The sequence below is a fragment of the Microcebus murinus genome, chromosome 8, assembly GCF_040939455.1.
Source record: "Microcebus murinus isolate Inina chromosome 8, M.murinus_Inina_mat1.0, whole genome shotgun sequence".
Lineage (NCBI taxonomy): Eukaryota > Metazoa > Chordata > Mammalia > Primates > Cheirogaleidae > Microcebus > Microcebus murinus.
The window spans coordinates 81,948,666-81,975,743 of NC_134111.1; the positions used below are offsets into that span (position 1 = coordinate 81,948,666).

The following is a 27,078-nucleotide window of genomic DNA, read 5'->3' on the forward strand; positions in this document are numbered from 1 at the left end:
ATAATTTACAGTAACTACAAAAAAAAAAACAAAAAGAAATACTTAAGTATAAATATAACAAAGCATGTATAGGATCTGCATGTTGAAAACTACAAAATACTAAAGAAAACCAAAATTGACCAAAATGAATTGAGACATTCCTTGTTCATGGATGGGAAGATTTACCATAGTAGAGATGACAGTACCTTTCAAATGGATCCATAGATTTACTGCAATTCTATTCAAAACCCCAGAGGATTTTTTTTGAAGATATAAACAAATTGATTTAAAAAATTTGTATGGAATGGAAAAGGAATTAGAATACCCAAAACAATTTTGAAAAAAAAAAGAATATAGTTGAAGAAATTCCATTATCTGATTTTAAAACTTTCTATAAAGCTACCATAATCAGTACCATGGCAAAAGGATAGGCACACAGATCAATGCAACAGAAGAGAGTTCAGAAATAGACCCACACAATACAGTCAAGTGATTTTTGACAAAGGTGCAAAGGCAATTAGTGAAAAAAGATATTTTTTTCAACAAGTGGTGTTGGAACAGTTAGATTATCTATCTATCTATCTATCTATCTATATATATATATATAAATGAACCTCAACATGAAACCTCACACCTTATAAAAATTAATAAATGGAACATAGATCTAAATGCATAACATAAAATATAAAATTCTTAGAAGAAAACCTAAGAGAAAAACTTGACAATAGGTTTGGGTACAGAGTTCTTGGACATGGCCAGTTATGGCAGCTCACACCTATAATGCCAGCACTTTGGGAGGCTAAGGCAGGAGGATCACTTGAGACCAGGAGTTTGAGACCAGCCTGGGCAATACAGCAAGACCGTATCTCTCCAAAAAATAAAAGTAAATTTAAAAAAATAAGAGTTCTTGAGCATGATACCAAATGCATGATCCATAAAAGAAAGGGCTGATAAATTGGAATTCATCAAAATTTTAAAATTCTGCTCTGAGAAATCAACTGTTAAGAGAATGAAAGAACTAATTCCAGATAGGTAAAGAAATATTTACCATATATGCAACAATGAACTTATATCTATAAGAGAAAAGCTCCATGCCAGCACCTGATGACTTCACATGTTTTCACATAGACCACATAGGCAAGGCTTGAATGGCAACTGAATCTTGGCAGAATGCCTTGTGATCCTCCTAGGACACAAAAGTATGGAGGGCTAATGAGGTGCTGCTCCAAGGCCATTTTTCACTGGCTCCCCTTGATACCAAGAGGCTATCATGTCACAGTTTGTCATTGTCTCATGGTTTCTGATGATGTACAAGGCATTCTGCCTTGCCACCCTTAAGGCACACCTGCAGCTATAAAACTGCTTGGCAGTATCATAGAATGGGCTCCTCAGCAGTAGTGTATCCCATCATTCTTGTTGTGGTCATCTGGCCTCTTTTGTTTCAGTGTCGCCCTGCACAAAAGCTACAGAGAGCTGGCACCTTTAGCTACTCTTCTTTTTACTATGTAAGCAATAAACTGAGTCTAAAAAGAACCTGTTGTTTTTAAGACTGGTACAGAATCTGTCAGCCTGGCTTTGCTTTGTGCTTGACAGTATCCAGAGTATATAAAGAACTTTCAAAGCTCAACATTAAGAAAGCAAGCAACCCAAATAAAAAATGGGCAAAAGGCCTGAATAGATAATTCACCAAAAAAAAAAAAAATACACAGAAGGCAAATAAGCACATGAAATGCTGTTCCACATCATTAGACATCAAGGAATTTCAAATTAAAGCCATGATGCCATATCACTACATACCTATCAAAATGGCAAAAATAAAAAATAAAAGTGCTGGAGAAGATTCAGAGCAATTGCAACTCTTAGCTGGTAGGAAGGCAAAATGGTATAGGCACCCTGGAAAAACAGGTTGGCAGTTTCTTTTAAAGTTAAACATACACTTACCATCTGACTTAGCAACTCCTCTCCTGGGTATTTAACCTTAGCAAGATGTTAAGATTTAACCTTAATCAAGATGTCTTTAAGCAGGTGAATGAATAAACAAACTGTGGTACAATTCATACAGTGGAATACTACTTAGCACTAAAAAAGAACAATCTATTGACTCATGCAACATGGATGGATTTTAAATGTATTTTGCTAAGAGAAAGAAATCATTCTCAAAAGTTTAAATACTATATGATTCTGTTTATATGACCATCTCAAAATGAGAGATTAGATCAGTGAGTGCCAGGAGTTACAGGTGTGGAGTGGATTTGACTATGAAGGGCATGAGGCAGTTTTTGGGGTGATGAAAATCTTCTGTATCCTACTTGTGGTGGTGGTTGCATGAATCTATACATGCTAAAATCCAGAGAACCAAAAAAGGTAATTTTACTGTATATATGTATACCAAGAAGGGCAAAAATGTTGTATGGTAATTTTAAACATAAAATTTGTAAAGAGAAGGGAAAAGGAAGGACTGTTATAAAATAAAAAGACATGAGACAATACAACCAAACACAATTTTTGGACCTTGTTTAGATCCTGATTTGAACAAACTATTAATACAAAAGGCATTTTTGATACAATCAAGGAAAATTTAATGTGAACTTGGAATTATATGTGAAATTTAAGTTTTTAAAGTATCATAATGACCTTGTGGCTATGTAAAAAAAAACTTCATCAGTTAGATACAGATTCTGAGATATATTTGTGTGTGAAGTAGCATTAAGCCTGAATTTGCTTTGTACATGAGGAAAAAAGTGGGGGAGATTGATTAGTAAATGTTGAAGCTAGAGGTTCATCATATAGTACTCTATTTGTTAGTATGTTTGAAGTTTTCTATACGTTTTTCTTGAAAATGAGATTTTTAAAAATATAATAGAACTTCTTTTCAATGTTTATTTTAAACCAATAGACACAGGCCTACAGTTGATCTCAATCTCAATGTCAAATCTTTCTAGTGACTCTAAATAAATTAATGCTGTGTGTGCCAAAATTAATACTGACATGAAGAAAACAGTCTCCTAGAAATCTTACACTTTGAGCAATAAACTACTAAAATTACCAGATTAGTACAGATTTGCAGAGTTAGATTTTAAAATAGCAAATCAAAACAGTTTTCAATGATACCATCAAATAAATAAAGGGCAAGAATAATTTTAAAGCAAAATTATGATCCTAAAAATCTCTGCCAAAAACCAAAATTGCTCAGGCTGTTAAATTCTCATTAATATTTACACAGTGTTGCTTTCTCGCTGTGTTGGTCCAGTCTGTTCTTTTGAGCATTATTATTATTTATCATTTCTTGAGCACTCAGCACTACATGTGATACAGATGATAAGTTCCTTCCCTAGGGGACAACAATCAAAGCCACACAAGCAAAACACAAAGATTAGCTGTTTAAGAAATGAAAACCAAATGAAAGGTTAAGAAGCACACTCTGAATTTTTTGCTTTCAGCTTTAAGCCCATGATACGGGTATGAAACAAGACTGAAGCTGATATAAGATAAAGAAAACTTCTGGTTTAGAAGAGATAGAAAACATCCCAGAGATCACCACAAGAGAATATCCTACCTTAGAAATAGTTTCACTTTCTGCTGTATAAAAATTACTAGAATTTATTTCTAGCTCTAGAGGACTGTCAGCATTTTGGGGGGGAGGGGGAGGAGGAAGGGAGAGAGGGAGAGAAAAAGATAGCGATAGATTTAGGTCTGCCCAGTAGACTTTTCTGTTTTTTCTTTTGGTTAATACCATACTGAGCTTCAGGGACTGCTTCCCCCAGTCCAAGTATTACTGATGGGAATGTCAATCAAAGTGCATTTCTCCTCTACCTTATAATGACATTGTGCTGAAGTATGCAGGCCCGAAGCAGCCCAAGGTCATTTTTACAGGATTCACAATGAACTTCTTCTACAGTGTTCACTAGGCCACTTTGCAAAGGAAAGTACAAATAAATGGGTATAGCATAAATGCGGGCAGTTCTAAGTCCCAGAATCGAGCCCTTGAGACCCCTACTTCTTACAGTTCTTCACACTGTAATGAGCTAGTCCACAATCCTTTTAAGTCAATGCATTCAAATTGTTGCTTAGGATGGTTTGAATTGAGTTTCTTTTATCATTTGCACCAGAAAGAATCCTGAGAAGTTAAGCAACTTGCCCAAGTTTCCTTCAGTGGCTCCTAAATGGCAGAGTCATCTTTTAAATTCATGTCTGTCCACCTCTACATAGTAGGCTTTTCTTACTGTGCTAATTTACTTTTTATCCCCCAGATGTTTTATTCCTAAAATCTAGCTTCCCTCAAGATTGGGTTGGAAGGGAAAGGGACTGTGTTGGGAGAAGAGGGGTTGTGGATGTCACTTCCCAGTAGTAGAAGGGAGATGAAAGCTGCAAATACAATAATATCTAGTAAGAATTTACTTTGCATAGTTATTTAATGCATATGAGAAAGAACTTAAGCTGACAACCACAGAAGAGAAAATCAAAGCTGTGTAATTCTGGGAAAGAATGGTATAAAAATACTTTCCCTTCTCTCTCCTCTGTCCAGTTGTAATGATTGTATTTTTTAAAAAACTGTTTAATATCAACAATACCAAATAAAATGTTTAAGTTTTTTAAGTTGAATGAGAATATATCTACTTCCATTTTAAAGCTACTTTATTCACTGTCTCACTACTATATACAAAGAAAAACAAGTACTGAAATGATAGTTACAAATTAGCAGTTTATTCTTTATAATTACTTTTAAGTCTCAAATCAAATGTCATTTCTTCACTTTCTAATTTTGAATGCTTACGTTATTTCTTTTATTGCACTTATGATTTGAACTTATCTTGTTTACTTATTTACTTCTTACCTTATTTATTACTACTTATTTGTTTATTCACTTATTTATTAGCAGTGACCTTGCCAATTTTGTTTGCTTTCATTGTATTTTTAACAGCCTGGTTTACAGAAGACACAAATTATTTTGTTATTATTTTTTATTTTATTATTATTATTTTTTGAGACAGAGTCCCACTCTGTTGCCTGGGTTAGAGTGCCAGGGCATCAGCCTAGCTCACAGCAACCTCACACTCCTGGGCTCAAGCAATCCTTCTGCCTCAGCCTCCCAAGTAGCTGGGACTACAGGCATGCACCACCATGCCCGGCTAATTTTTTTCTATATATATTTAGGTAGCCAAATAATTTCTTTCTATTTATAGTAGAGACGGGGTATCACTCTTGCTCAGGCTGATCTCTATCTCCTGAGCTCAAATGATCTGCCCACCTTGGCCTCCCAGAGTGCTAGGATTACAGGGGTGAGCCACCTGGCCAGGCCCAAAGTATTTGTTAAATGAATAAATATATTACACTGTTGCAAAATAAAAGCTACTTTACTTTTATGTGCTTTATAGTTACAAAATATATCAGGATCTTGAAATTAAAAATGACAGATAATTCTGTGTTCTCCTAATAAATGAAACTGGAATGGAAATCTGTCAAAGCCTAGCTGTCATTTGTTGAGAGAACCAAGGACATCCTCTGGTTGGGATTAGGCAAATGCTTAGTTGAGTCCTAGGGGTTTTGATGCAATAGGGTAGGAAGGTTTCCTGCTTCAACTCAGAGCAGCCCCTCATTTAACAGCATTTCACACACATGTTCTGCACAAGCTTTTGTTTGAAGAAAGGGTTTCGCTGCTTAAAAACAGGGGGCTGGGGCAGAGTGGTAAAAACCACCTTATAGGGAATTTGGAACAAAAGGTAGCTGACATGACTTTACATTCTATTTATTTTTCCCTTTAAAAGTTAATCTTATTAATGTTCTTCTAGTATAACATAAAATTATTTCTGCCACAATTTTAAAGATTTAAGCAATTTATTCTTTTTAGAATTTTAGAGATACATGAAACACTAAGGCATGTAGATTCAGAAAAATTTCGCCCTTTTAATTTTATACAAAATTAAATCTTGTATTGGAGAATTTTAGAATCTTTGGATTCAAAGGTTTCTCCTTCCACTGTGTCAATCTTATATTTGATTTCTTTCTTTACAGAGACAGTATATAAAAACATGTTTAGCGTTTCCCCTCTTTGCAGGTTATGTTTTATCTTGAGTAGATTTAAAACCAGATTAACTGTAATAGGATTCCAGGATGTGGGCAGATGTCTACTTGTCACGGACGATCTCTCTTGCAATCAGCTCCTTCATTATTTCATTGGTACCACCATAGATTGGCTGAACTCGGGCATCCACATAAGCTCTGGATAAATCAGAAGATGATTGAATGAATAAATAAAAGATATTAGAAATAGTAAATTTTGTCTCACCAGGTAACTATTAATTAAAGCATTTATTTAATGAAATCTAAACAATACAAATACTTCATAAATTACTCATTTTCCAGTATGACATTCATCCTAGATTGGTCTAATTGTAAATATTCTGTTAAGATATTGATAATAAGTATAGCTTTGTTTTAATTTGCTTAAAGAGATTACAAAGTCAAATTAACATTTATAAGTATGTTTCATCTAATTTAATTTTATAAAATTCAACACATATAATTTAGAAATGCATGGAATGTCTTAGTTTCTTATTTCTTTAATGTTATCTAAAAATGCTTACATCCAGAAAACAAAAGAGAAAACAATTTACATACTTTCCAGCATTCCCTTAGATCCCGCCACCTCTACCATCACCAAGAGTATAAATTAATGCTTTAGAAAATATTATTTACAGAAATTTAAAGAATGCTTTTTAGAAATAGTTAAAAGTCATTCCAGTGATGTACAGGGTTACAATACTAAGTGGCTGAGTCCATTGCCACAAAAAACCCACAAAAAATATCAGGGATTCACTTTTGATAACCATGACAGCAAACATGCCACTATATAGTTGTTTTTATCCTTTCTCATCTCATTTTATCCTCTCAGCTCTGAGATCAGGGGAATAAATATTATTATTGTTTAGCAGGTAAAGAAACTGAGATTCAGAGAAGTTAATACATTTACTAGGTAATAGTCACTAACAGATAATTGGCAGACTGGAATGAGGATGAGGTATTCTGCTTCTTTGGCAAGTATCTTTTTTATTGTATCACAGCACTTTTGATGGCCCAAGCATTCAGGGCTAGTTATTGAGCTTTGGACTTTCTTAGTAGACAAAATTCAAAGGCTTTTTTTTTTTTCAAGTATAAAATATGGATTTTTAAAAAATTTAATGTTTAAGACAAATTAAATGTGCCAGGTCTCTAAGAACATGACCAATTCTGGACTTATTCTTCTCCATATTCATCAGAGTTCCTTGCAAACATGTGGGCACTCAGTAAATATTTAATGATTTGATTTACTGTATTACAAAGGATATTTAGAATCTCAGTACTTTCTGATAAAAGTTTTAAAAGCTAGAGACATTTATGTTTTGAAATGTACTTTTTTCTGAACAGATTCTGTTGTTCCCCACAAAATCCAGCACCTACATTTCAAGGACCTACCTACTATTTCAGCCAGCTACAGTAACTGCAAATTTTTAAACATTTTTAGACTGAGTTGGGCATTTTTTTTTCACATTAAAGAAGTTCCAGTGGAGTAGGTAATGACAGATCAGTAGACCTTTTATAAGTTACTAATTAAATTTAGCCATCAACTAAAATTAACCGAGAAGGGCAGCAGCAGAAATGTTTAACCACACTGCAATGAAGCTCTCTATCTCAGTCTGGCCTTCCCAGCGAGAGAAAGAAATCTTCAAATGGCAAAGGTTAAACCTCACTTCTCACAGGCCCAAGCCTGTAATAAGACTGAAATAAATGCACATGTTGAAGACCAGTTATTTAAAAAGGACAAAAACAAAAAACAAAAAAAAAGCAAAAAAAACAAAAAAAAGCAAAAAAAGAAAAGCACCTTTTTTATGTGTAAAACCAAGACTTGGTAACAGAAATATAAACAAATAATGTAGCTTAATCTGGGAGATATAAGAAACAAAAAGAATGATTTTTTCTATCAAATTGAAGTCTGCACATTACATCCACATATTTCTTAATGTGTCTAACTGGCTTTTTTGATATTAGGAGATATTGGGATTAGGTAATATACGGGGAGAGAAAATGGCAATCTAAACAGTCATACAATATTTGAACTAAAAAGCTGGCCAAGAAGACTGATTATTATTCCTTGAATGGAATATAAGTCTCTCAAACAGAAACCAGGGATTTCAAATAAGCCACCAAGCTACAATTTTTGCTTGCTACTGACCTGAAGGAATTGACTCTGAAGAAACAGAGACCAAGGCTTACTCCACATTCTAATCTTAAACCATCTGGTGGCCTCCTTTTAATCTAATATGTCTTAGAACCTGAACTAAACTATACAAACATTGAGTCATTACATAGCTTCTGTTCTTAATGCAATTTTTAAAAATGTTTATTTTCCTCATTAAGGACTATAACCATATCAATTGTTTTCAATTATGCTTGCCAAAATGATAAATTTGAAAGGCTGCCAGTTCGAATATGGGTTTGATAATGTTTCCCTTTAGATATTCTATATTAAAATAAAAATTAGAAAAAATTTTTAGAAGTCCATAAGATTCTTATTTTCAGATTCAGAACTAAATAAGACTTTTCTATATGAATCAAAAATTTCCTTGGGAAAATTTTATAAACAGAAAATATTGCTTATTAAATAAAAGGAAACATATACTTTCTTGGGTAATAAGGATAAATGCAATGGAGAGATTACTGAGGCAAAAGACTATGGGAAGAGGGAAAGAAGAAATATGGAAGAGGACACTATTTACAAATTAGCACTGAGTCAAACTGATAAGATTATATGTAATACAATAAAAAGAGGTGTACTTAATTTCTTCTAATTTGAAGGAAATAAAAAATCTATTTGTGTATAGAAGGAACATACCTCATTACAATAAAAGCCATATATGACACACCCACAGAAAGTATCATACTAAATGGGGAAAATTGAAAGCCTTTCCTCTAAGATCTGGAACAAGGCAAGGATACCTGATTTCACCACTGTTATTCAACATAGCACTGGAAGTTCTAGCTGGAGCAATCAGACAAGAGAAAGAAATAAAGGGTATTCAAATTGGAAAGGAAGAAGTCAAATTATTGTTGTTTGTAGACATATGATCTTACACTTAGAGAAACCTAAAGATTCCACCAAAAAACTATTAGAACTGATAAACAAATTCAGTAAATTTGTAGGATACAAAATCCACATACAAAAATCAGTAACATTTTCTATATGACAATAACATACAATCTGAAAAAGAAACCAAGAAAGTAATCCTATTTATAAGAGCTACAAATAAAGAATGTACTTAGGAATAAAATTAATTAAAGGAATGAAAGATTTCTACAATGAAAACTATAAAACATTGATGAACGAAATTGAAGAGGAAACAAAAAAACGGGAAGATATTCTATGCTCATGGTTTGAAAGAATCAATGTTGTTAAAATGTCCATATTCCCACAGCAAAGGAAATTATCAACAAAGTAAAGAGGCAACCCACAGAATGGGAGAAAATATTTCAAGCTACCTATTTTTAAAAATTTTTTGTTAAGACAAGGTCTTTCTATGTTGCTCAGGCTGATCTTGAACTTTTGGCCTCAAGCTATCCTCCCACCTTGGTCTCCCAAAGTACCAGGATTATAAGCATGAGCCATTGTGCCCAGCCTCTTTACTTCCTTTAAAAATGATAAAATTCTAGTGGTGAATAAATACAATAAAGATGCTTCTTTTTGCTTGAACAGACTCTGTTGTCAGTTGAAAACTGGAAAGATTTCACACCTTCTTTCCCTCTATATTTGATGTATAAAGTAAAGAAATTTTCTTTTTTCTTCACATCGTTAAGAAAAGTGTAACAGAACCACCATACTCACTTTGCAATTGGGTACTCCCACATATATCCCCAACCTCCATGGAGCTGCACGCAGTCATAAGCTACGCTGTTTTGTAAGTCAGATGCCCTACATGACCAAAACAAAAAGTAGAAAAGGAACATTTAAAATGGATTTCCATAAGGTGTTTCACAATCAGGAAACTATAAAATTTATGATTATTTACATGTACACATTTAACAAGCAATTAAAATAGCATATTAGCCAACCAGAGAAGATGAAAAAAATTACATATGAAATAATTTCAAGAGAATTTTCACATATTGAATATTTTCACATAAAGAATATCTTCTTTATCAATTATATTTCTGGCTATGTTTCTGGTAGGGCTATAAACAAAAGGTAGAAAACTCAGACTATTAGGTTTTGGCAATTTTAGGCTTGAAAAGGATATAGTAAAGACTTGAATTTGGTCTTTATTTGGATTTTCTAGATGAGCCAAATTATTTAGCCCTCTAGTTTTTGCCTTTGTAACATGTCTCATTTCTCCAATGATGTAACATTCTACCTGAAGATCACAGTTCTGAAATTCAGCATAAAAACATTTATTTTAGGGATCTGACTTTTCAGAAATAAATTGAAGGTGAAAGTAAAACCTAAGAGGGTAGACTATTAAAGTACATGCCATCATATATAGGAAACTTATAACAAAAATATTTGGGGATAATTACTTCTGAAATGTGTATGTGTGTATATAAATATGTGAAATACTTGAGAAAAATTCTTTTCTGATTGTATTACAATTCTAACTGGTCTGGACTTTATTCACCTTAACATAAAAATATAAGTTAGTTCAAAATTCTATTCTGCTTATTTTTCAGTTGTAGGAAACATAAAGCAAAGGTAACATAGACACATTTTTCTATTTAAAATAATTTTTAATTCAAACCATAGGACAGGTAAGGATGTTCCTAAGAAATATATTAACAATATAATAATTGATATTATCAGACAAGACTCTGGGGGCAATAATATTTGGAATTTGATGGGGTTTTTTTGCTTTGTTTTGTTTTTTGTATTTGGCAAGTATTTAATGAAATATTTACTGGGTTATACCTAGCTGCTTCCTCTGCTTCAATGAAACATACAAGTATGTCTATAAACCTTATGTTTTCAAAGAACAATGAGGTCAATAGCTATCCAAACTCCTTTTTTTTCTGAAAATACCTAAAATTTTTCTATACTTTTTCACCATAGTCGAAAGAACTCATAAATGTAAATATAAAAATTCTCCCCCAAAAGTACAAGTTCTCAATAATTCAACATTACTTTTCAACCTGGGCATTTTATTATTATGGTAATCATTACATAAAGCACCAAATATTTCCCCTCTTCTACTTACAAAAGGAACTGAACACAAGTTAATGAATAATGACAGGAATTTTTTCTAGGTTAGTTTTGGGCTAATGAGATGTGAGAATGTTTGTTTTAAAAAGAAGAAACCAAATCCACTTCCAGAATCTGATTTAGACTGTATGTTTTCAAGTCTTAAAATATACAAAAGGGGTCTTATAGGGGTCTTTTTTCAATTAACTCATCTTTAATACCATTGCTAATTATCTTTAATTCAAATGAAACTTTTTCTAAACGTAATAGAACATTTCTTTTACTTTCACATAATAGAGCATGTGCAGCTTTTCATGGGACAGTAAATTCTTCAAGAATTTTTTCTTAGATCTGGAAAACACCTTACATAGAAAAATCCTGTACAACCTAGTCATTTCACAGATAACAAAAAGTTTTCCCAGAGAGAATTAAGCTTAATTATAGCTATTTAATGAAAGAATTGGGACTCTATCTCAAGACTCCTAAGTTTTACTACTGTTTTCTTCCAACCTCATTATGCTACCACTTTTTGGACAGTTTAAAATTAAATCATTACTTGAATAAACTAATCAGCCATACTACTTAATTACTTTTAATTATCCTAATCTTAATATTTGATTTTTAATAGCAAGTTAAGAATTAAATACCAATTGAATAATTTTTAGCACATTATAAATAGGCTTAATGGGACTTCTCAGCATTTTTTTTTAAGTTGAGTCTTACTTTTATTTTTCATTTACACAGCCTCTTCCTTTAAGACCCTCAAGGCTGAAGGTAGAATTGGCAGCATTTCATAACAGTTTGAGCAAACACCCACATTTTAATTACTGCAGCACGCATACCAATATTTTGCCATGGAAGCAGTGGGAGAGTCCAGACGTTTCGTTGTATGCAGCTGGAGACAGCTGTCCACAAAAGCTCTGGTTACGCATATGTGTGTTTTCAATTCCGCTAGTTTATGCTGTACCGTCTTGGGTTTAAAGGAAATAAAAGAAAAAAATGAGCATGATAGAAGTACAAATTCCGACTCACCTAGCGTATCAAAAGTTATATAATAAAAGATCTTTAGAGCAAAACAAAAGTGAAATTACTGGGTTTTTCCTCCATAAAAAGAGCATATATTCCCAAATCAGCTTAAATTTGAAACTCACTATATTTCAATGTTAAGGAAAATTGTACTATAATAAAAGGTGCAAAAATAGATACATAAATAATATCTCGTTTTATATTTTAAAATCTAGAGAATTAAGGGAAACTACTTGAAAAACAGCATGATTTTAATATGTGAGCACCATCTGGTGGTACAGATTTTTAGGTACAGCTGTTGAAAACACCTATTTTCTTCCAGAGACTAAATCCTGGAAGTTTTTTTCTCTATTAATGAAATTGAAATTAAGTACATATATTTCCCTATTCTGCTTCTAACAGTTGGAGGGACAAGAGGGTTCTATATGTTCATAAACACATACATATTTATTAGACATTATTATTTTATGTTGTAAAGTATTTAATCTAGATGTGTAGAATGCAATTGGAGAATAATAGAATCAGAGCACTCAAGAGATCAAAGTCGAGTACCCTACAACCTCTTGCACCCCTCCCCATTCTCCCCCGGCCCCAATAGCTTGTCTAGCACAGACTCTAACTCAAACTGAATGGTCTGGAATTGTCAAGGTTAATATACCTACATACTTGCCTCCTCCTGCGGGCTATGGACAACTAATAGTATTTTTGGAAATCATCCATTTAGACCTTCCTCAATAATTCCTGACTGCTCTCACTTCAATCAAGTTCTATTTCATTCCTAACTCTTGGCTTGCACACCCTGAACTTTGAGTTTACATCTCTTCTCTTTGGCACTGATTATTTAACCTCCTTCAGGAAATTGGCTTGGACTTGAAATACTGGCTTCCTACTTTGGGTAGCTTCCAAAAGTACACCCCATTCTAGCAGATTGCTTAGGTCCAAGGCCTGGATATGGTCAACTGGCTCTATCTTTGTGAAAATTCACATGGAAACAGAGTTCTGATTATTCTACTGCAGAATTTATGAATGAGACCTTCACTCCTTCACTGTGGCTAATATAAGTCATAAATATGGACATTAAAGACAAAGGTGGTGCAGTGAAACTCAAACTAGAAATTAAGTGCATCTCACTTATGCACTAAGTCCAAAGCCACAGTTGAGTTCTCAAAAGTGGATTGCAGGGCTAGATCCTCAGAGGTTGCTGGGCCTACTTTTATTGTTGGCTATTACAATTCTCAAACCACAAAACTGAATCCTTCAGTGTCACTGGCAGTTGGGACAGTTTTGTTACTTAGCATTTCTGGAAAAGAATACAATGGAGTGTAATAAGACCCAGAACCAGGCAAGACCAGGATGTGTTAGGTGGAGTAGGAGTTCTGAGGGGCAGATTCCTCACAGGATATCAATATAATTACCATGCTGACAAAACACCAAACTGACTGTCTCCCTGTTCTAGAAACAGAGAATGTAACTAGCATCTAATTATTCTCAAACCAAGCATTAGGAAGGCACCAAACTCCTTCCATCTCTGTATCCTGGCCTCTAATTCTGAACAAGCTGGATTACATCAAAACTTTCTTCCCCTCTCATTCTTTCTTTTACTTTTTCTATCTCCATTTCTATTATATATTTAATTAGGTCAAACTTCTACCCTTTATTCAGCACAAACTTTCCCATTCCCACCCTGCACATTCAAGTTCACAAGAAGTGAAAAAAGTAGGAAAATAATCTTTCATATATTGAAAATAGATGAGTATATATTCCATGAAAATCCCTGAAACTGAATTCTAAGCCTACTCCTGGCTTAGTCCAATGACACTATTTATCATACTTCATCTGGAAAACAAGGGGGATCTAATAAGTCTCAAGATAATTTTGACCTGACATGATAATCATACTTGAGAATTTATGCACTATGTACAGTATGAGAGAATTAAGATCTCTAAGCCTGATTCTCTCACACAAGTGTTATTCTAGGTGAATGCTGGGAGCTTTTAGAAGCTAAGTTAAATTTCAGAGAAGGATAGAATCATTATTCTTGCTTCAGTGCATTCAGCGAGGTCCAGAGGTCTGAAAGAAAATGTCTCCAAGAGTATATAATTTACTCTCTGGGGATAAAGAGATTAAATATTTATGTATCCTTGGTGTTGAGCTGGTTATTACTAAATAGATTTGGTCTTTGCTCTTCACTGCAGACACTACATCATGCTTTCTGAAATCATTCCTTCATGAATGGCAGCTAATAATTGTACCACACATTTTGTGAGTGATCCATATGTTCATAGCACTGTTTCTAAGTCATTAATATTCACTAATAGATAATCCTGCAGATTGCATCTTTAAAACATTCTTCTGAAGTTACTAAGTGGACTGGATAGAGTCTCTTTCAGAATTCTGAATGACAAAATTCTTAGAACCACAGAATTATGGAATTGGAAGACACCTTGGAGAGGTTATCTAGCCCAGTATTCATTTAAACAACAACTTTAGCTATGTTATCATATACTATTACTTAAATATAAAATAAAACAAATTAAGTTTGCTACCTAATTTTACAGCTAATTAACCCCACGCTTGAGGTCTTAAGAACTGGATATTCCTGTTTTGGATGCATGGAAGGAAGAAGTGCTATTTTTTTTGTTGTCTCTTATTCCTGTCTCTAATACTTTGTGCCCTTAGAAGCAAGAACACATACCACATAGGAAATGACTAACCAAGAGCTCTCATTAGAAAAGAACATTCCATTTTCACTTCATTGCCCACTGGGTGAAGGAAATAAGAAAAGAAAAAAGGCTCATCTACTCTTAACTTCTGGGCAGTAAAAATAGTGTATGGATTAAAAGTGTAGGTTCTGGAGTTAGAATTCTATCTGTGTAACTTGGGGCACTTAACCTCTCTATGCCTTAACTTTCTTACCTGTAAAATGAGGATAATTAAAATACTTATATAAAGTTGTGTGTGTGGGAAAATGAAATAATTCATTTAACACAGTGTCTGGCACATAAGGAGTAGTCAAAAAATGACAGCCATTATTATTTACCATCTGAATTTTATGGTTTTATCTATTCTATGGAAAACCATGAGACTTGATATCAAGTTTGGAGACTATAGATTTTTTCAAAATCCCATAACTATTGCTACCTCAGTATGGTAGGTCTCTATAATAAACAGGAAACTAAATTTTGTGACATGTATCTAAATGGTTAGAAAGGCCCAACATGTAAGGATAACAAAGAAAAAGGAAGCTGAATAGTGATACGCTCATAAAATGACATTTGGCCAAGTATGACGTAACATTTAAAAATCTTCTGTTTCAACTGAATAAAGGAGGTGTAGGTGTGAACGGTCATTCATCTTCTCTGAATATATTCCTAGCTTGAAATATGAAATATTATTCAAGGATATTGATTTAGATAAAACAGGAAGATTAAAAGAAATATCTCAGAAATCTCAGAACATATATATATATTTGGAAAACAATAATACTAGCTAGCAACAATGTACCTGTGGAAGCAGAATGCTACTGCCACCTACTGAAATTTCAGTGAACTACCTTTGCAAGGAGGCAACAATAAAATGACACTTGCATTGAGAAGGAAGGATTAAAACTATTTCTTTTCTTTTTGCTATCAAAATAGAATAAATTAATATTTTAAGAGAATATTTCCCCTATGGGAAAACAGTATAGACCAATTTCCCATTTCCTTCATGGTTAAATGTATAATCACGTGTTTTCTGAGCTATTCAGGCAATCTGAGTAGTAGTATATTTATCTTTCCTGTAATCTAATAAGAAGTCCATAAACACAGGAAATGTAGATTTCCAAATGGATAGAAAATATGTATGTTTGGTTCAATTGTTATAGTATCCAGAATAAGAATAAAGGCCTGAGTGTTCTAACAAACATTTTTGATGTGAAAGTGGTGGTGGTTAGATTTCAGAAGCAAATGCTACTGATTCCACTTTGGCCATAGTTGAGAAAGTTGTATCACTTCCTTCATTTTGTAAGGAGCCTATCATGTGTATTTCCAGAGTCATACCTATCAAGTTACATTTGAGTACGTAACCCTTACAACCCTTATAAGTATATATTGGTTAATATACACTTGCTCAGTGAAACAAAAAGGAATACATCACGTATGTCAGTATTTCTTGATGGGAGATTATTGGTGTTTTGAGTGAAACAATTAGTTGTAGTAAAAAGCTATCTCTGAATTACAGGACATTTAACAACACTGTCCTCCAGGGCACTATACAAGTTATGCCACCAATCACTGTGCACCCACCATCCCCAACATTTCTAAATGTTTGAGGGAAAAGTCAGTTATAGAGGACCACTGATATGTGTAAATCAGTGATCCATAAATTAAAAGAAATAGAAAGTATAACATCCTTGCTCTTAAGGAAATAACATTAGGCAAGTCAAATCACACTGTTTTTAAAACTGTTTTCTTGATTGTGTGCTTCATTTTTAGAGATTCAGAACAACTGTTTTAGGTCTGTTATGTCAATAAGAAAGTTAGGATGTAAAGACTTTTTTTCAGGATGGAGAAAAGTCAATTTGATGACCATATATTCAGCAAATAGTTCCAAAAATGACATAGAGATGGACCATATCAGGAACAAGAGGAAAAAATTGATTACAAGTTCCCTTATATTGGAAGAAAATAAAACAAGACATTACATAAGGGAAAGATAATAATAAAGCTAAATTTAATGACGGCTTACTTTGCTAGGCAATATTCCAAGCACTTTTTGTACATTATCCCATCTAATTATTGCAGCAACCCTATGAGGTAGCCGCTGATAGTAGTCACAAGTAGGAAAATATTTCTATTTGTAAATAAATTTTACAAATCTTAAGATTCATAATGGTAAGATTTTACAATTTTACAAATCAAATACGTTTCATACATTTACAAATAGAAGAACATTTCTGAGAGAGAACACAACTTGCCTAGACTACAGAGATTCAAGTAGCTGTGCTAGGACTTAAGCCATACTTGAACAGAATTTCCATAATGCTGGTCCTGAAAAGCTTCCAAGGTGTATCATTTCTACCTTTCCCTTCACAAACCCCTTCAGCCAAAGTCATTCTATGTAAAACTTTTTAAGTAGTATTCCAACTCCAGGATATTTTGCTGGTGAGATATTTCACCAATTTGATGAATGCACTGCTTATAAACCATTCCTTCATTTAAGAAGAAGCTAGAGGGTCTAAAATTTATTAATAATTGACATGTTGGGTGATTGTGGATACCATATACTGAGTTCTTTTGCAAATACTTTAAACTTCCTGGCAAAACCCAACCTTAAACATAAACATAATCATCTACCTTCTGTGTTTATACATGAGCAGCTAAACCCTGATAGTAAAGCTGATATGCAAAAAAGGGGGTACTACTCTACATTCATGATCACTAACCTCATCTGGGTCCTCAACACTGCCAGCAAGCTAACTGTGTTTCTCTAGTTAGTTCATTCTTACTCTGAAGAGGGTTTCAGACTTTCCTCGCTCTCCTTGGACACCTCCATGCCCCCTTCACTCACTTTTCCTTCAAGAACTAACTTTTTCTATTGTTCTTTAAGGAAATAGAAGTCTTCTGAAAAGAACTTTTGTAGTTTTCTACCAACAGAGCTATGCATTTAACTGAACCACCACACCCTTCCTTTCTTCTTTTCTTCCTGTTACAATGGAGGAACATCTCTCCTACGGAGATGGGAAAGTCTATCTTTTCACATGTGTCAGTACCCACAACCTTACCCTTTCTCAAAGACCCTGTGCAGCTGATTATCCCCTCCACATCTACAATCTTTCCCTCTTTACTAAATCCTTTCTCTAGGTATCAAAATATTCTCTTGTATTCCCATCCTAACAATAATAAAAAAAAAAAGTTAATAACCCCCAAGTATCTCTCTTGACTCCCAAATCCTTCCCCACCCTCTCCCCTCTTCCATTGCTATCCTTCCTCTCAACTACCATTCACAGCCAAACTCAGCAAAGAGTTGCCTGTCATCAGAATCTTTACTTTCACATCTATTCCTCTACTCTCACCTGTCACCCCCCCCAACTCTACCACCATTAATGACTCTTACCAAATAATCTTGCCAAAGAGCACCCTTCATCCTATTTTTCCTTGAAGCAGTATTTGGACCCACTCCCTCCTACATGCAAGCCCCTTTCCTCCTTGGCTTCTGTGACAACACTCTCCTGATTTGCTTTCTCCTTTCTAACTATTCATTCCCACTCTTCTTTGTAATCTCTGCCTTTTGTATTTCACCTTTAAATCTTGTAGTATTTTTCAAGGACTCTGTCCTAGGCCCTCTTCTTGTCTTAGTCTCTACTTTCCCTCCTTTCGTGATTTTCACCTTATATGAAAACTACCCCAAATTTGTTTACATTAGACCCACTTCAGATGAGTAAACTGATATCATCTAATATTAAACCATATGACAAGCTTACCTGTATGTGGGCAACTGTCTTCCCAAAAGCTTTTCTTTGTTTAACATAGTTCCTGGTTTCTTCAAACATGAATTCAGAGGCTGAAACTGCCAACTCAGCAATTAACAGCCTTTCCTACAATATAAAAATTGGGTCTTAAACATTATTCTAATTATACAAGTGATTTTCACTCAATTTCATTTAGAAAAAATCACATAAATAATCTTTATAATAAACTCTTAAAGATTAATTTATTTCTCAATTCTTTATAAGAAAAGGCTCCGACAGGGGTGTATGAGATTATTTTGACATATCTGTAAGGATAACTGTGTAAAGTAAATCCTTTATTTTTATGAATGCATGTCTTTATTATATGTATGTAATTTATTTAATCCCCTCTTCTCTTTATTCGTATATGAGTAAAGAAATTTCACAGTTTTTAAATTTATCTCTATGTACCAATGTAACTTAATGTATCTGCAGAAATTAACATTTTTAAGATACACAGGTTAAATTCTATCTATTAGTGTAAAAGTAGCCTCAGTCAGTTTAATTCCATCATGCTGATGATTTTCATATTCTATTTAAGTGTCAGTGTTCCTAGCCCTTGTTCCCAAGTCCATGTTTAGCCCATGGCAAAGCAGCCACCAGGCAGGTGTACTCACTTACACTGGCATCCAAGGCTCAATGACCCCTTGGCAACCACATTCCAAAAACTGCTTGGGGACTGATCCTATGTAGCTAAAACTTTTGAGTCTGAACTTAACACCTTTTCTTTTTGATTCACAGTTGGTATTTAAAAACTGTCAAATGTTTTGGTGACATTTCCTTACAAAGAGCTAAAAGTTCTTGATTTGCAGTTAAGAAGCTAAAATCATTCTAAGAAAGAATCAAGGAACTGAAATACCTATTGTTCCTACTCACTTTATAAGCTTTGATTAAATATCCCTGAGTTCAGTTATTTACTTATCTAGCCTATAAAACTCATACTTTTATTATAACTTTAATACTCAAATGATTGGCTATTTCACAAATTTTGTGTGCATATATTTATATAGTTCTATATTATTCTATTTCAGTTCATTATCAACAGATGGAATATATAATCAACAGATGGAATCTTTAAACAATTCTGACCTGTGGAAGCTCTTGCATGAGATAATAGAAGCCTTTATTCTCTTCTCCAAGTAGGGCACTAGCTGGCAACCGTACATCTTCAAAGAATAGTTCTGCAGTATCCTAAGAGACCAATGAAACAGAGAATTACCTTATTTAAATTTTCCAATATCCCAAATCAAGTGTATCCAAATTGGGGCAGAAGATGTCAAATTTTTACTTTTTGCTGATGATATGATATTATATCTAGAAAACTCCAAGGATTCAACCAAGAGACTCCTGGACTTGATAAATGAATTTAGCAAAGTCTCAGGATACAAAATCAATGCATGCAAATCAGTGGGTTTCATATAGACCAATAACAGTCAAGCTGAAAAATCAAATCAAATATGCAACATCCTTCACAATAGCATCAAAGAAAATTAAATATTTAGGAATATATTTAGCTAAGGAGATGAGAGAACTATATAGGGAGAACTACAAAACACTGAGAAAAGAAATTATAGAGGATGTAAACAGATGGAAAACTCTACCATGCTAATGAATCAGCAGAATAAATATTGTTAAAATGTCTATACTACCCAAAGTGATCTACAGAATCAATGCAATCCCTATCAAAATACCAACATCATTTTTCACAGATCTAGAAAAAAATAATTCTATGTTTTGTATGGAACCAGAGAAGATGTGGTATACCCAAAGCAATCGTAAGCAAAAGGAACAAATTGAGAGGCATCAGTCTACCAGACTTCAAGCTATACTACTAGATTATAGCAACCCAAACAGCATAGTACTGGCAAAAGAACAGAGATATAGACCTTTGGAACAGGGCTTAAAACCCAGATATAAAACCATCTTCATATCGTCATCTAATCTTTGACAAGACAGACAAAAATATACACTGGGGAAAAGAATCACTATTCAATAAATGGTGCTGGGAAAATTGTATAGCCACATGCACAAGACTGAAAATGGATCCACACCTTTCACTTCTTACAAAAATCAACTCACTATGGATAACAGACTTAAACCTAAGACATGAAACCATAAGAATTCTAGAAGAAAATGTTGGGAAAACTCTCATAGACATCAGCCTAGGCAAAGAATTTATGAAGAAGATCCCTAAAGCAATCACAACAGCAATAAAAATAAACAAATGAGACCTGATAAAATTAAAAAGTTTCTCCATAGCCAAGGAAACAATCATTAGAGCAAACAGACAACCTACAGAATGGGAGAAAATATGTGTATGCTACATATCTGATAAATGGCTGATAACAAGAATTTATATAGAACTTAAGAAAATCAACAAGAAGAAAATCAGATAACCCCATTAAAAAGTGGGCAAAGGAAATGAACAGAAACTTTGCAAAAGAAGACAGAATAATGGCCAGCAAACACATAAAAAAAGTGCTCAACATCTCTAATCATCAGGGAAATGTAAATCAAATGAGATATCACTTAACTCTAGTGAGAATGACTTTTATCAAAAAGTCCCAAAACGACAAATGCTGGTGTGGATGCAGAGAGACAGGAACACTCTTACACTGCTGGTGGAACTGCAAATTAGTACAACCTCTATGGAAAGTAATATGGAGATATCTCAAAGAACTGAAAATAGAAATACCATCCAGCGATCTCACTACTAGGCATCTACTCAAAAGAAAAAAAGTCATTTTGTAATAAAGACATCTGCATTTGAATGTTTATGGCAGCACAATTCACAATTGCAAAGATGTGGAAACAACTCAAGTGCCCATCAATACATGAGTGGATTAATAAAATGTGGTATATGTGTACCATATAGTTCTACTCAGCCACAAAAAACAATAGTGATCTAGCACCTCTTGTATTATCCTGGATAGAGCTGGAGCCCATTCTACTAAATGAATTACCACAAAATTGGAAAAACAATCCCCACATGTACTCACCATCAAATTGGTATTAAGGATCAACATGTATGTGCACATATGATAGTAACATTGGTCAGATGTTGGCCAATGGGAGGGGGAGGAGGGGATGAGTAAATTTATAACTAATGGGTGCAAAGTGCACAATCTAGGGAATGGGCATGCTTGTAGCTCTGGTATGGGCGATGAAAAGCAACATATGTAACCAAAATGTTTGTACCCCCATAATATTCTGAAATTTAAAAAAGGAAAACAACCAAATAAAAAAAAATAATAAAAATCTCACAATAACCCAATGAGGTGACTGTAATTTCAATTTAAGAAAAAAACCAAAAAACCAACAAATTGGAAGCCAAATTGGAGTGGTTAATTGGAAGCCTAGTAAATGGTAAACAAGATTTCAAATCCAGGTTCATCTGATTCTAAAAGTTGTAGCTTTCTCACTGCAATATACTGTCATTCTGTGTATAATATTGTCCAATTCTCTAGGTACTAGGTACTAAAGATTTCTAATACATATAAAGTAAAACATATGTTTTTGGTAATGTATAGAAAAAACATTTTCTGTTCTTCACAATTTTCTTCAATAAATTTTATAAATAGATGGTTTATTACCATTAATTTTGCCATTTCTAAAGCAGATACTCAAAATATCCTGACTTATTTCCATTGCTGACCACCAGAGAGAGATACAGTGGCATAAATGGGAATAAATCTCCATTACTATTTCTGAAAAGCATATTTTAGCAATTCAGCATAGGAAGGTATAATTGTGCCACATGTAATTCTTTACATAAATCTTCTAGATGATTAATAGTAAACTCAATTATTACCCAAATATGATCTATATTATTACTTACCTGGGCTTTTAATCCCATTTTATGTAGCTTTCGTCCCTTGATAAATCCTTTCATTCCATTTTCCACCAGAAAAAGGCTGATGCCATGGGCCGGAGAGCGAGCTTCACGATTTGTGACTGCTACTACAATCACAACATCACTTAGCCACCCATTAGTGATGAACACCTGCAAAACCCCAAGTACACTGTAATGCACCACAGTAATTCAGATCCATGGGCAAGTTATGATTAGGGGAGGCATACTCAAGAATACTAAAACAGACAAGGTATGCTTTATACCTCTCTCATTACCCTATCCGAGTATTTGCAGGGTTGATTATTTACACATGAAGTTATCAAGGATCTGGGAAAAATTACCCAATGCTTCAAAGAATGAACCCTATACATTTTCTTCTCACTACTAATACTATAAATAATAATAATAATAATTAATAGAGATTTAAAAAAATAAAACCAAATCATCTTTTAAAATGATAAATTCTATTTTAGAAAGAAGATACAATAAGAAAAGAGAATCTGCTCTAAATGACACTATTATTAAAGTATTTGTACTGATTTTTCAGTTTTTGAAAAGGCCTAGTTTTGTTTTTTATAATTCATGGCCTCGTTTTTTCAAAATGGCCTAAATAACAGACTACGATTAAGGAAGAAAGAAATAACAAACTACATAAGATAAATTATCAGATAATACTGATTCAGAAAATGAAATATACCCAGAGAAAATATTAATAATTAACTTTTCATTCTGCATCTTTTCTGTGTCATCTGAACTACTTTCATGGCTTTAGTTGCCCTCTACATGCTGATTACTACAAGTCTTTAAGCCACATTTCTTGCTAGGATCTAGATGTGTATACCTACCTTCTTCTGGACAGTTCCACCTGATAACTTACAGGCAGAACACATTCCTTCCCACTCCTATTCTTATCCAATCCTGAATATCAAACTATTTCCTTATCTCAGTGAATGTTTCAATAAATCATGCCATCATTCTGCTTCATATTCAATTTTGCATCTAGTTCTTTCCAATCCGTTTTAATACTTTTTGGATCTATTCATTTCCTTTCATTTCAATTGTCATTACCAAGTTCCCTAGTGGTCTAGTGGCTAGGATTCGGCGCTCTTATAATTGCCATTACCTTATTTTTGGCCCTCATGATTTCTTGTTTAAGTTCCTACAACTCGTATCTCTACAACCATATCATCCATCATGATGTCAGAGATATCTTTCTAAAACACAATCTGATCCTGTCACCTTCATACAGGTTGAATAGCTCCTAATAGGCTTCAGGATAAATTCCAAACCCTTAGCAGGTCATAAAACTCACAGAATTCTGATGCTGAATGAGCTGTGAGCTCCAAAAGAAAAATAAAAAATAAAAATAAAACTCACAGCAACCTGGCACTAGCTTACCTCTCCTGCCTTATTGCTTGTCCCATGTTTCCCCCAATCCCTGCTCTCAGGTCAGCTCTACTAAATTACTTGCTATTCTCTACATTCCAAGATCTTCCTGACATACAGGTCTTTGAAAACCTTGTTTCTTCTACTTGGGAGGCCCTTTCTCAACTTGCCTATGATGCATCTTACTCATCCTTGTGGACTAAATTCAGATGCCACATTGTCCAAAGAGTCTTCCCAAATTGTCCAGGCAAACACTCCCACAGCACCCTGAATTCATCATGATCTTACCATTTATCAAACTGCAGTCAAATGATCTGTTTTTATCTCTCTCCATTTGAAATAGTTGGGGTATAAAATGGAGTTGGTTTCTCTCATTACATTGCCCAATTGCTCATATTTGGGCAATGTGAGCCTTCCATTCCCCTTTTCTGGTTTGATAAGGGCTGCTTGGAAGCTAAAACAACCTTTGCCATCTTAGTGAGGGGACATGCAAAATGGAACAGAGAAGAGACTACCACAGATCTTATGCAATATAAATCTTGTAAATTTCTGTCTCCAAAACAACTAAACTCAATTTCTGTGTGAATTCTTAGATTTAATATAATCAATATTGAGTAGTATTTGAGATGTTGTTATCCACGGCACGACTCTGGAGAGAAGGGCTATGGAATTCCCTGTTTACACACCTTGCTTCCATTCAGAATCCAGTCACTTCCATCCCTTTTGGCATTTGTTCTTACTCCTTGCAAGTCACTGTAATTGAAAGAAAAGATAAAAAAAAAAAAATTCATCAACTGGTAAAAATTAAATTGTACAAATGCATGTAAGTATGTATGTAATAAGATTATTCAAACTGGTATGACCTTATAAAAATTGTCTAATATTAGGAACATTCACACAATTGCAATAAAAAATTATGTCTGATGTCTTATATTATAAATCACTTATACAAATAAATATATTATTAAGATTAGATAAACCAGCCAGATTTTATAGAGTGGTTGGACTCAGATGACATTTCAAGATTATGTGTCAACATGTACTTAGCTGCCTTTATATACCTTGGCTCCTTCCCCTATCTTTATTCATCAAAAGTTTACCTATTAAAAAAACTATCTCAAATGCCGTTTTCTTTAACAAACCTGCTCTAAAAGTAGACTAGGTTATTTTTCTAAATATAAAATAAACAAATATTGGTAACTCAAATATGAAGAATATAGGCCGTATTCCAAAGAAGAAAAATAATTTAAAAATAATTTTACTTCCTGGAACGAACACTTTAAAAATGTATCCTTCCAATATTTTCCTATGGACATAGATGTACCCACATATGTATTTTTATGAAGTTACAATTCTACATGGATTTTGATCTCTTAACAATATCTAATGTTTTTCTATAATTTTTATTAGCTTCACAGAATGTCATCATCTGGATTTATCATCATTTTTTAAAGCAATCCCCTATTGTTAAACACTTAGGCATCCCAAAACAAAAAGCTTTATGTATAAATAGTCCACATCACTTATTGCTGTGAAATTTTTCTGATTCTTCCTTTTGTATGTGATCTTTACATTTTATACTCCATAGCACTTTTTTTTAAGTTACTCTTTGTATTTGTTGAATAATGACCCCAGAAATATCAGTTCCTAATCTAGGAGTCTGTGTTACCATATATGGAAAAAGAGTCTTGCATATGTGATTAATTTAAGGATCTTGACATGGAGAGATTATCGTGTTTTATGTGGATGAGCTCTAACTACAATCACAAGCATCCTTATAAGAGAGAGGCAGAGGAGACTTCACAGACAGAAGAGAAGGCAATGTGACCACACTGGCAAAGACTGGAGTGATGAGGCAACAAGGCAAGGAATCCTGGCAGCCACCAAGAGACAGAAGAGGCAAGGAATGGATTCTTCCAGTAACCTCTGGAGAGAATGTACCCTGCTGATATCTTGATTTGGGCCCAATAATACTGACTTTGGACTTGTGGCCTTCAGAACTGTAAGAGAATAAATTTCTGTTGTTTTAAGCCACTAAGTTTGTGGTAATTTGTCACAAAAACTATAAGTAAACTAATATACTCTCTTAGAGTATTTACCTTGAATGTCAGTTATTAATGAAAGTGTATTATTTTTCCCAGCTACCCCACTTATCTGACTCAAGCTTCCTAAGGATATGGTATATATCAAGATGGTGTCCATCTGCCCCGTGCCTAACATATTGCTTTGCAAATAACAGGCATTCAGTTAACATTTGTTGAATTACATTATTACAAATGCCAAGTGTACAGAAAAGAGTTAATAAAGCAAACCCAAGACTGCTGCTCTTAGAAAGGCCTGTTGCAATGTCGCCTATAGCCGGCATCTGAGAGACTGGATTTCAGAACTCATAAGAGGGGCTTACTGTGTCTAAACTGTGCAAACAATGTGGTTTATGCTGAATATCTGCTTTCCTTCTGGGAATCTCAACTCTTGGCACATGTTAGGCAGAGGGTGCCTATGAGATCAGTCTCCAGTAAAATCCTGGCACTGCGTCTCTGATGAGCTGCATCTTGGTAGACAATACTTCACACATGTTATAACTTGTGGCTGAAGGAATTAAGCATGTCCTCTGTGACTTCACTGGGAGGGAACTCTTGGAAACTGCTCCTGGTTTTCTATGGTTTGCCCATGAGACTTCTTTGGCTGATTTTGCTTTGAATCCTTTACTGTAATAAATCGTAGCCATGATACAATATAAACTGAGTCTTATGAGTCCCCCTACCAAATTATTGAACCTGGGAGTGGTCTTGAGGACCTCTAACACACCAAGATATTAGAAACATGAATTGAAATTATTCATTACACATCTAATCACTTCAAACATCACAGGTAAGCTTCAGGAGGAGACTGCATAACATAGAGCCACCTATATGAAAGACAGATTAAATGACAGACATATGTGAACCAATCTGTAGCCTGATTATCATCAAAAGGGTGGATATCAATAGTGGACATTTTAAAGCTGAATGCCGTTGCAGTCTAACATCATAATTTTCATCAAAACTATAAAGTATCAGTTATTAAAGTCTGTACATAGTTTATAAAAACAATTCTACAAAGGGACATATCAAAGAAAATACAAAGGTAATGACATAGACTTTC

At 34.0% G+C, this 27,078-nt stretch overlaps 1 protein-coding gene across 1 annotated transcript in view; it reads right to left on the minus strand.

The window, feature by feature from the left end:
* Window positions 1-4,661: 4,661 nt before the first annotated feature.
* Window positions 4,662-27,078, minus strand: part of ACADL (acyl-CoA dehydrogenase long chain) — a 34,905-nt gene continuing 12,488 nt past the window's right edge. Inside the window, exons 5-11 of the mRNA XM_012751490.3 lie at window positions 24,621-24,687; window positions 22,534-22,698; window positions 19,785-19,886; window positions 18,669-18,782; window positions 12,022-12,149; window positions 9,836-9,922; window positions 4,662-6,198 (exon numbers count right to left, since the gene is read on the minus strand). Of these exons, the coding sequence (XP_012606944.1) occupies window positions 6,105-6,198; window positions 9,836-9,922; window positions 12,022-12,149; window positions 18,669-18,782; window positions 19,785-19,886; window positions 22,534-22,698; window positions 24,621-24,687 (757 nt within the window). The 3' untranslated portion in view covers window positions 4,662-6,104. The remainder of the gene's footprint in view (window positions 6,199-9,835; window positions 9,923-12,021; window positions 12,150-18,668; window positions 18,783-19,784; window positions 19,887-22,533; window positions 22,699-24,620; window positions 24,688-27,078) is intronic.